This window comes from Austrofundulus limnaeus, unplaced genomic scaffold, assembly GCF_001266775.1.
Source record: "Austrofundulus limnaeus strain Quisiro unplaced genomic scaffold, Austrofundulus_limnaeus-1.0 Scaffold580, whole genome shotgun sequence".
NCBI classification, from domain to species: Eukaryota; Metazoa; Chordata; class Actinopteri; order Cyprinodontiformes; family Rivulidae; genus Austrofundulus; species Austrofundulus limnaeus.
Genome location: NW_013952982.1, coordinates 168,472 through 180,028, shown reverse-complemented (window position 1 = coordinate 180,028; position 11,557 = coordinate 168,472). Strand labels below are relative to the sequence as shown.

Here is an 11,557-nt window from a genome sequence, read left to right as displayed (position 1 = left end):
TTGCTCCCTTTTACGGAAGAGCATTGCATTCACCAAATAAAAAAAATTAGGACTCCTGATCTCATAATTACGAGATCAGGATCTCATAATTACGAGATATTATCTCATAATTACGAGAAAAGATTTCATAATTACGAGATAAGATGTCATAATTACGAGATCAGGATCTCATAATTACGAGATATTATCATGCTCTTCCGTACCCTTTCATTTTACTTGTGATTTGTATTTTGTTGTATGTGGAATTTGTTTTTCTTTTTAGATGATATGACTAAAACTAAACTAAACTAAACTAAACTAAACTAAACTAAACTAAACTAAACTAAACTAAACTAACGTGTTACAGACACAGATGTATTTGTTGGTATCCTTCCACAATAATAAAGAAATAAAAACACAATTCATGTGGCAGTTCAAAAATCTCAAGTCTGGTCTCATCAGCAGAGGTGTTAATTAAAGAAGTACAAATACTTTACTTTACCTAAGTAGATATTTTGGTTATATTTACTTTACTGCAGTAATTATTTTCAGCCAACTTTGTACTTCTTCTCCTTATATTTTAAAAATGCAAAAAATCTTTCATTTTGATTTAAAAAAATAACTTGTGCCTCCTGAATCAAGTGAATTTAACTGTGCTTGGATGAGAAGTCTAAATATTTCTGTCAGTTTGTTGATGAGTTTTAACTTGTAATTTTATCAAATGTCACTGAGCTTTAAATCATGAATATAGTTTATATAATGACAGGAATGACTGGATGTTTGAGCTGCTGGACAAACGTATCTGTGACCCTCTGATAAATGTAGTACCACAGTCCTGTACTCCATAAGTGATATAGAGTACCATACTAATATTTATTAGATCATCATCAGTGTTGGCTGGACCAACTTTTTAATTAGCAACACTGGTCCTGAGTGTTTGTGTGTTGGGCTGGTCATGAATTGCCGTTTTGACCCGACCAATACCCTCAGGATCAGTACCAGCTCCTACAAACTGACCAGGATGAAGCCTGAAGTTAATCCCATGGGATCTACATGTGGACCTTCTGGGTCCTGGTTAGCTAAATTCACATTTAATTAACAGGAACAACAACAACAAAAAACATATTTTACACGAAACACTGATCCTGAAACCCTTAAATCATGAATCTACTCATTGCTTTCAATCGGTTGTTTTAAAAACTAAACCATGGTTCTTCTCAAACAAGATTTAACTTTAAATAAAACCTAAAGTTAAAGTTTCACATTTGCATCATTTACATATCGGTGAAAGTTCCTGGAGCTTAAAGAAAAGAATAATAATGACAAGACTCACCTGGGCCGACCCCGCTTTGAACCCAGATCAGACCTGCAGACTGGCTGTGAGGGTCCATTGCGCCTGGTTTTGTACCCCCTCAGGTATCGACCCCTTGCCAGACCTCCCTCCCACGCTCCTGTCGGGATTATCGACTCAGTCAACACGATGAGTTTGGACTCGAAGTTTCCAGCTGTGCTGCTTTGTTGACTTCCTGAAATCTTAATGAAATTACTGCCTCTGACTTCCCTAACGAGCCCTAATGACCTGTGAGAGACGAGTGCTGTTTGCTCACATGAACCCCCACACATGTCATCAGCCACTATTGATCCACTGACACACATTTATGGCTTTTATTGCTGTAGTTTGGTCTCAGAGAATAAGGGTTATTAGAATGTTTTGCTTCTGTGTGGATTCAGAACCAGATAAGCAACAAACCTTCAGCTGTTCCACGGAGCTGTGAGGTGAAGTGAGGAGGTCAGGGGGTCTTTTTGAGGTTTTCTCACAGTGTTTCCAGTAAAAACTGTTTCTATGTCATCATGAGGCTGAACACCATTACTCCCACTGGATTCCTCTCAATTAGATCCCTTCCTGGTTGTAATCTTGGAGGGTTTCCCACTCTGTTACACATCTGACTGAGTTCTTGGTCGTGAGCTGGACCCACCTTTGGCTGCAGCTCCAGCTGTTCCAGAGGTCCGGACTTGTCCATTAAACCGTGCCACTGTAGGTTGACTGGATGTTTTGGGTCATTGGGCCTCATGCAAGAACATGTTCGTATTCTTATCCTAAATTTCTCTTACTTTTGTTCGTACAAAGGGTTCGTACGAACATGTCACGTCAGATTCAACAAACTCTTCTATCTTCAGGAAAAGGGTGTAAATGAGCTGCGTAAATTCCACCTGTTCTATCCAGCTGCTGTGGATAGGTCATCGGTGCGAGGCTGCTAGCGAGTTATATCCACCCTGAAGGTTAATCTTGGACAATATCTGATGATCGACTCTTTTAAATGAAACCAGAGAGCGTTGACAGAGAGGAGAAGGTAGAAATGACTCAGCCTGTAACTGAAAATATGGATGGAGGACCTCAGTTTAGCTTGTTTGTCACGCTAGCACCGAGCTAATACACATAAGGCAATATGGCGTCAGTGCTAGCACAAAGGCTAACAGGCTAAGCTGAGGTTCTTCTTCCATGAAGCAGCTCTGTTGTCCTCCATCTATATTTTCAGTTMCAGGCTGAGTCATTTCTACCTTCTCCTCTCTGTCAACGCTCTCTGGTTTCATTTAAAAGAGGCAAACATCAGATATTGTCCAAGATTAACCTTCAGGGTGGATATAGCTCGCTAGCAGCCTCGCACCAAGGACCTATCCACGTCATCATTTACCCAGAATGCTTTGCATGTAAATAAAATGGCTCCCTCCGTGTTAAAATATATTTTTAAAAATGTACAAAACTAAACAGCCTACAGTATTTTTACAGTCTTTATTTTACAGTTAAAATAAATGTTTATCAAATAAAGTCTAATGTTACAACTAATCAGGGATTCCTTTAACTGAACCAACAAACAGAACCTTCTGATTTAAAGATGCCAGATGTTTAATTCACAAAACAATTTCCAAACACTTCAGTTTGTAATGAGGGTGGAACAGAAACAAGTGAGTCACTGAATATATTGTAAGAATAAAGAGCAGAGGTGCCTTCATGTGGCCTGTTGAAGCTCTAATATCTGTTCTTTTCATCTTCAACAAATAAATCTGTAAATAAATCATCCATTTATCCATCTAATATCTTCTGCTTTATTTGAAGTAGGGGTCACAGGGCCTGCAGCTTTATCAGGGAGGCCCAGACCTCTCTTTCCCCAGCCACCTCTCCCAGCTCTTCTGGGAGGACTCCAAAGTGGTCGCAGGCCTGATGGGAAACATAGTCCCTCCAGCATGTCCTGGGCCTTCCTCTGGGTCTCCTCTCAGTTGGACATACCTGAAGCACCTCCCTAGGGAGGCATCCAGGAGGCAACCTAACCAGGTGAACCACCTCAACCGGCTCCTCTCGACGTGGAGGAGCAGCAGCTCTACTCTGAGTCCCTCCTGGATGACTGAGCTTCTCASCCTATCTCTAAGGGAGAGTCCAGACACCCTGCGGAGGAAACTCATTTTGACCTTTTGTATCTGTGATCTTGTTCTTCTGGTCACTTCCTAAAGGTTTGTGATCATAGATGAGGGTAGGAATGTAGACTAACCTGTAAACAGAGCTTTCTTTGCCTTGCAGCTCAGCTCCCTCTTCACCACAACAGACCGGACCAAGGTTATAATGGTTTTGGATTTTTCATTTAGTTGTGACATTTTTTTCTTTTAATTCAGTTTTAATTCGTTTTACAGTGGATTTTCTCGTTTTTATTAGTTATTATTGCATCTTTAACGTTTAGTTTTAGTTTAGTTTAGTTTTTATTAGTTCTAGTATTAGTTTTTATATAGTTTGAATAAACATATTTGCCAATGCATCCACATGTTCCTGTGAGTTAACTAACCAGCAGCTATTTGGTCACTAGTTAAAGCAGTCCATTATAGCAACTCCTTCCTAAAATAATTGCATAACTCAATTTTGCCAACTAAGGTCTTGGGTGATTATTTCAGGACAGTGACTATAGTTGTCTCCAACCCAGTGCTACCTGTTGCTTGTTTTTCATGGGAGCTACAGAGAGAAGCTAACAGGTCAAGATAGTCATAGTTAGCCATCTTGTGTGAGCTTGATTCATACAGCTTTTCCCTTGAGAAGTATTCCACCTATTTTATCACCTGTTTCCACTACAAGACACTTGCTTTTAATTTTCTCACAGTCATATTCAAAGAAATACCAAAGTGGACTTTGTTGTTTTCTCCCAACTTGCGTTGTCGTCATTTAGCAGATGATGCTGTGCAGCAGCAGATTGTAAACCAGTGTTATTATGAACATCAGCTAATGGGAAACTACTTGATTTTGGGGAAAAAAAGATCCACATGGCTCAAAATAAATTGACAAACACTGAAACTAAGGATATTCTACCTATAATTTCAGATAGTTTTAGTTTTTGTACAAAGATTATACAGTTTTAGTTAGTTAGTTATCGTTTTTTTCCATTTTATTACAGTTTTTATTTATTTCAGTTAACTAAAATGTTTTTTCAATTTCAGTTTTTGTTATTTAGTTAGTTTTAGTTAACTATAATAACCCCGGTACAGACTCTGCAAAACTGCAGAAGCTGCCCTGATTCATCTATCAATCTCACGCTCCAATATTTCCTCATTCATCAACAAAACCCCAAGATACTTGAACTCCTCCACTGGAGGCAGAACTTCACCCCCAACCTGGAGAGAGCAATCCATGCTTTTCCAACTGAGGATCATGGACTCAGATTCGGAGGTGCTGATCCTCAACACCGCTCCAGTGAGAGCTGAAGATCACAGTGCGATGATGCCAACAGAACCACATCATCTGCGAATAACAGAGAAGAAAGCCTGAGGCCACTAAACCGGACTCCGTCCACCTCCTGGCTGCATCGAGAAATTCTGTTCATGTAAGTTATGAACAGAATCTGTGGCAACGGGCAGCCCTGGTGGAGTCCAACTCCCTACTGGCAACGTGAACCAAACTTTTGCACCGCTTGTATAGAGACTGAATGGCCCGCAATAATGAACCCACATTCCCATACTCACGTAGCACCCCCACAGTGTTTGGTAAAAAGGCATATATTTCCTGCTGCCTTTGCAGAGTTTTACATTAAGATCAATTTATATTGAGGGAAGAAAATAAATGTTAAACTATCCTGATGCATCTCAGTAATCCAGGTAGAAAAAATCAAAAAGAAATAAGTAGATCCTCTGGATGGGTTCTTCTTTAGTGAAACGTTTCGTCTCTCCAAGAGACTTCTTCAGTCTGAGAGTTTCAGGTGAAACTCAGCCTTATAAGCCCTGCCTCCACATGGTGGACAAGGGGATGCCGAGCCCTACTTGTACTCACTACATACACAACACGACACCAAAAAACCACAGCCGAAGCATCCAAACCAATAAGTCAGGTGATGGGGTACATGACCCTCTATGAACAATAGAGCCAATCAAGCCTATTGTTAGGCGATGGTCCTCTTTTGCATGTGACTAACCTGTTTGTCCATGTGGAGGCAGTGCTTATAAGGCTGAGTTTCACCTGAAACTCATCAGACAGAAGAAGTCTCTTGGACGAGAGATGAAACGTTTCACTAAAGAAGAACCCATCCAGAGGACCTACTTATTTTTTCTTTTTAAATATTAAACTAATTTAGTGAAACTTTGAGAATAACATCATACTGATTGGATATGTGAGATGTGCTTACAGCATGTGTTGGGTATGACTCTCCGCTACTACCATCATAAATTTTAGGTCAATATCTCTATGCTGGACTGAGTTATTGATATTTCTGTGCGTGTGGCGGCCATCTTTAATACTCCAGAGCGAATCAGATGTAGAGAGACGATCACATCCTGAAAGTTCAGTTCAAATTCATTCAGTGGTTCAAACACAGCTAAAACCATTTCTGCTTCTCCTTCAGTGGTGGGAGATAAAATCTACTTTTAAAGAACATAAATTAGATACAAATGTTCATTTCAGCATAATTTCAGATTAATAGAAACCTTACTTACAGCCGTTAAAAAGAAACAACTGTGTCGACGTGTACAGTGAATACAGAAGTACAGACAAGGTGCAGAAAATATTTTATTTTCTACTAAAGATACAGCTACAGTAAGAGGCTGAGATTACAGCTGGATTGATCCTCTGGATGAAACAACTTTAACATCAGATTAAAGTAATGAATGAAAAATATCATCAGACACTTCAAGTGAAATGTTTTTGCACAATTTAAATGAAAATAAAAAACACTGATTTATAGAAATAACATGGATTTCTACACTGCAACTAAACACCATCAGAAAAACAAATATGAAAAGAATCCACGTTAAAGAAACAGTTTATTCTACGTGTTTAACACTAGTAAAGATTTTTGGTGTGTTGATTGTTTCTGTGATTTGACATACAGCTAGCTGATTTGGTTGAGCTAATAAGCTAGCTGAAAGCAGCTAAATTCATCCTTTTCAGCATGTGAGCCTTTGGTACGACAGTGTTTAGAACTAAAATACATTTATCTTTAAAAAAATGTCAGTATTTTTTGTTTTTTAGTTGCATTAGGATTGAAACTAACTAGAAGCAAACTAGCTAAAAGCAGCTAGCTGGTTTGATTGAACAGCTGCTAGCGATCAGAGAAATAGCTAGGTGAACAGTTATAGCCGAGAAGAGAATATTTCTGACTCCTGTTTAGGTTCAGTTGCAGAAGTAGTTGATTTTAAAAATTGTGCAGATAAATCTGCCTGTTTCTGGTTTAGTGAAGCTTCAAAATCCCTCATCAGGTGACCTCTGTGTTCAGTCTGGTCCTTAGACCAAAAAGCTAAATATCATGTGTGTCATTAAAGACACACTCAGACAGACGGACTATCAGCTGCAGTTTGGTCAGTTTAGTATCGGAGTAAAAGTGAAAGGCTGGTATTTTACAACATTGTGTGACCTGCTACTGGTTCCCCCCTTCGCCTGTTTTGAGTCCAGCTCCACAACAGCTGAAAGGAAGCAGGAATGTTGGTCGGCAAACAAACTGTGCGACAGGCCAGTGCTGATGCTCAACTTCATAGCTCAGCTAAGATAACATGTATACAACATGTAGATAACATGTGAACCCTGTGAGCCCAGCAGCTACGAGGAGGCTAGCATGGAGCTACAGCATGCTCAGAGTGAGGAGGGCTTAGATCAGGGGCGCCCAAACATGTTCCCTGACAGGGCCAAAATTAAAATCAATCTGAGGGCCGCGGGCCAAATGCAATAATGTAAGAAATGCAAATACTTAAGTAAATTTGTTTTATTTTTTATGATTAAGCTAGCAGCGAGTGTGGTTGCCCATATTCTTTAGTTGTTTATTTTTTTTTCAGCCCATGGACATGGAGAAAATTCAATGTATGCTCAGGCAGCAAAGGCTCATGGGAATTTTCATAATTTAAAATCTGAGTATATGTGGTTTTATAAAGGTGTGCAAATCTATATATGGGCTTAAATCTAATCTAAATGTCTCTTGTAGTTACTTGTATTTTATATTTAATATTAACATAATTACAATCTAGTAACCAGGACAATTGCTGGTGGGCCAAATCAAATGGCTCAGCGGGCCAATTTTGGCCCACGGGCCCCACTTTGGGCACCTCTGGCTTAGACGATGGTTGAACATCAACACTGAACTTTACAGCACGGCTTTCTGAAACAAAACTTTAACGCCACGTTACATTTAAAAAGAGCTGAGAACTCAGAGTCTCTGTGGATAAAATCTGATCCTCTGACTCTTTGTTTTGATTAATAACTCAAACAAGTGCTGTTAATGCTACATTTGTTGATGCAGAATGGTTGAACTTGGGCTGTTCTGTTTGTTTTATCTCTCCTAGTTTTGTGAACTCTATGTATTGTTTGATATGTGGATGTCCTGGAAAAACAAATTATCCTTTAAAGTCCTACATTTCTTCTCAGGCCAAGAGTCAGTGACCTCTTTTGCTTACATTAAAATGTAATCATGTTTTATGATTTTACTTTTTAATCTTCCGTTTTCTCTCGGACAAAGTGTTTTAAGATCAGGACAATATCTGTTTAGAAGTAATCATTCTTGTTGCTGTTTATCAAACATCATTCTGTCCTTGGCCCAGTTATCTGTCTGGATAACATACTGTATAAATGTGTGTATTTGAAACTGCCTCAGTGCACACATTTTTTACCACTGCCCTGTGTGACATGATGTGTGTCTTGCAATTGCAAGACACACATCATGTCACACAGGGCAGTGGTAAAAAATGTGTGTCTTGCAATTGCAATAAATCCTGTTGACCATTTCATGGAGTACTTTATATTTTTGGACCACGTATTTGTTAAATAAATATTTCCATAAATAAAAAACAAACATTCAAACAGACCAGACTGTTGTTGCAGCCTGCATCTGCTTAATCTGTTTTAATTCTCTTACGTCAAACATAAACACCTACTTTTTGAAATGAAAGCTTTCTTTTTGCTGATTTGAACTATAGAGAAAGGCAAAAATAAATAAAAAATAAATTGTGAGCTGTTTTTTGTTTTAAAATATGATTTATACTTTGAAATGAAGAATTTGACAGTAAATCTGTAAATTAAGGTCAGTTCATTTTTCTTTGTGGTAAATCAACCCTCAGAGTTCTGTTGTAAATCTGTTTTTGTATCGATTTTGTTCTTCTTTTGACCAAACAAACCACTGTTTGTATAAAATCAGTGGTTTAAACTAATCTTTAGGCAGATCTGATGAAAACCTTCAGGACTTTTTCTTTGCTCTCAGAACAGGTCGAGTCTCTCTCACATCCAGGTTGTTTGCATATTCAGAAAAAAACTAACATAAATATGTGTTTGTGCTACTCAGCTATAACGACAGAAATAATCCTAATTATTAATGCTTTTCATTTCTGAAGAATTAAATATGTCATAAATACGGTTTCACAACTAAAACGTAGCTCAGGTCTTCTTGAAAAAGTACAGAACTGAGTAAGGTTGAGAAAAAAAAATGCTACAAATCTGGGATTAGGATTAAACTGCATTCTTCAGCTAAACGTGTGACTCAGATCCTTTAAAGCTGCTACAACCTGAGGTCTGACTGCAGGAGGAAAAGAATTCCAGACAGGTAAGAGTAACAAACAAACAAACAACTTGAGACTGGATCTGATCAGGAATGAGCACCAAGAAAAAAAAAAGATGCAACAAGTTAAAGTTACAGGAGTTTTCTCTGGACTCAGAGACAGTCCAAGTCCTGGTTCTGGTCTCATCTGAGGCACCAGAAACCCAACAAAGCCTTCTCAGGGAAAACCAACAGAAGGAATCCAAATCCTGCCTCTGCAGGGGCCTCACGTTAAAAACAACAAATGAAACCGTTTTAATTTCTGCCAGGAGCAAAATAAAAGCATGGTTTATGGAGAAGGCACCATTTTCACACCTGTTTCAGGACGATTGTTGACGACCTGATAATCCACAGAAATAATCTGAATAATTCACACAGAACAGTGATCAGAGAGGAAACATTCATCTGGTCCTCATGTTTAATCCAGCTCTGGTCTGGACGGCCTCAACCTGCACCTGGACCAGACTGAACCAGACTAATCAATCCCAGGACCTGCTTGTTGAGACATCAGTACTAACCACTGATCCACCGTGCTGAGCCCAGTCTACTGAGGACATTTTACATGGTTCAGGGTTCACAATATCACATTATACTTCCCTGCAGAAGCCAGCTGATCGGTGTACAGGTTCAGCACAGTGTTTTAATAGATTTAGTTGATATAACTGATCAGTCAGTTGATAATAAAGAGTAACCGGAGCTGCTGTGACGTACTTCACTCCTACAAGAAACACTGGATTCTGCTCCAAACAACACAACAAAGCTACTTTATAATTTATAAGAAATGCACTTCTTTTAAACAAATTTAACAAAATAATTTAAATTTATTTGTTTTTGGTCAGGATTAAATTCACATCAGACCAAATTCAAAGCATTATTGTTTTGCTATGTTCCTAATACTGCATGTTTTAAGGTGTGGCTGTGTTTGAAAAGTAAAAACCAGTTGAAACACGAGGCCCCTGCTTCCATCATGTGATGAAGAAACGAAACGTCAGTAACATCCTCTGAGAAAGACAGCTGACAGTCTGCTGATGCCAGGCGGGGTGGGCGTCATGTGACCCGGCTGCAGCAGGCGGCTCCAGTGACTGACGGCGGGGGGAGGGGCTTACACTGAACAGGGGTTACCGAGCTCCTCGAACATCTGGGCTTCTTCAATCCCTCGTGCAAACAGCTTGATGAGGCGGCAGTGCACTCTGAGGAGCAGGAAAGAAGAGTGTGTTTAAGAGTTTCAACGCAGGTGCAGGAGGACCCTCAGACTCTCGTGGTACCTGACGTCGATGGCCGTGTGGGTCAGGATCTCGCCGTCGCAGTTCCAGCTGCTGTAGGCGGGGGCGCAGCCGCAAGCCGGGTGGTCTCGGCAGATCTGGCTGAAAATCTGCCGCTTGCTGCTCTCCGGCAGGTCCAGCTCCAGGTCCGAGTCGCTCTGGCAGTGACGCGGCGCGAAGCGGAAACGCACCACGCGGTGGACCTCCACGAAGTTCAGGTCGAACTGACGGAGGAGGAGGAGGAGGAGACGGACGCCATGTTGGACAACTCAAGACAAAATGATCCGATCTGGTTTTAATGTCAACCAACCTGGTCGTCTTTGTTGGTGTGACGGAGGAGGTGCCTGAGGAAGCTGAAGCGGGAACACTTTCGAACCAGGATGAGGTCGGTGGTGCCGTCGGCCAGGTGAGCCGCAGGAGAGAGACCTTTAGGGCTGCGAGGACAGGCACAGCTCATACTGGCTGCATTTATGGCCAGGAACTTCCCTCGGATCGTCCTCCACTCACCGTCATCCTCTGAAACAGAGAAGCAGACTGAAAACTGACCTTCGCTCCTCAGAGGGTCGAAACTTTGACTTCAACCCGTGTTTAAAATGAGCTGCAGACATGTTGATTATGACAGGAGATGTGAAATAAACCTTTACGAATCATGTACTCAGAATAATCAGGAAACTCTACAGCCTGACAGGAAGTATTCATGTTCCTCTGCATGATAAGGTTTACATCAGCAGGTCCGGTTGTTGGACTCACCACACTCTGACGTCTCATCTGGCTCGTATTTCATGGCTCTTTCTGACATTTTCTGTCCATTGTGCTGACAAACCACACAGCTGCAGATTTACAGACACACAAACGTCAGGGAGCTGTTCATGTGGACAAACGTCTTTTTACTCGTAAACAAACAAACACACAGGGGTGCCCAAACCTTTTACACGAGAGGGCCAATATAAAAATCTATCTGAGGACTGCGGGACAAAATTAATGATATAACACATGAAATACAAATACTTTTTAAATAAAGTTCTTTTATTTTGAATGATTAAGTTAGCCGCCCGTGCGGTGGCTCACAGCTTTTAAGTTTTCTTTAGCTGTATGCTCAGAGGCTAAAAATGCTGAAAATATAGATGCAGGACAACAGAGCTGCTTCATGGAAGAACCTCAGTTTAGCCAGTTAGCCTTCGCGTTAGCTCTCACGCTTTATTGCCTTATATGTATTAGCTCAGCGCTAGCGCGACAAACAGGCTAAACTGAGGTCCTCCATCCATATTTTCAGTT

At 40.4% G+C, this 11,557-nt stretch overlaps 1 protein-coding gene across 1 annotated transcript in view; it reads right to left on the bottom strand.

Moving 5' to 3' along the window:
• Window positions 1–9,038: 9,038 nt before the first annotated feature.
• Window positions 9,039–11,557, bottom strand: part of LOC106530944 (ceramide kinase) — a 26,351-nt gene continuing 23,832 nt past the window's right edge. The window contains exons 10-13 of the mRNA XM_014026675.1: window positions 11,033–11,112; window positions 10,593–10,798; window positions 10,286–10,506; window positions 9,039–10,210 (exon numbers count right to left, since the gene is read on the bottom strand). Coding sequence (XP_013882129.1) covers window positions 10,123–10,210; window positions 10,286–10,506; window positions 10,593–10,798; window positions 11,033–11,112 — 595 coding nt within the window. The 3' untranslated portion in view covers window positions 9,039–10,122. The remainder of the gene's footprint in view (window positions 10,211–10,285; window positions 10,507–10,592; window positions 10,799–11,032; window positions 11,113–11,557) is intronic.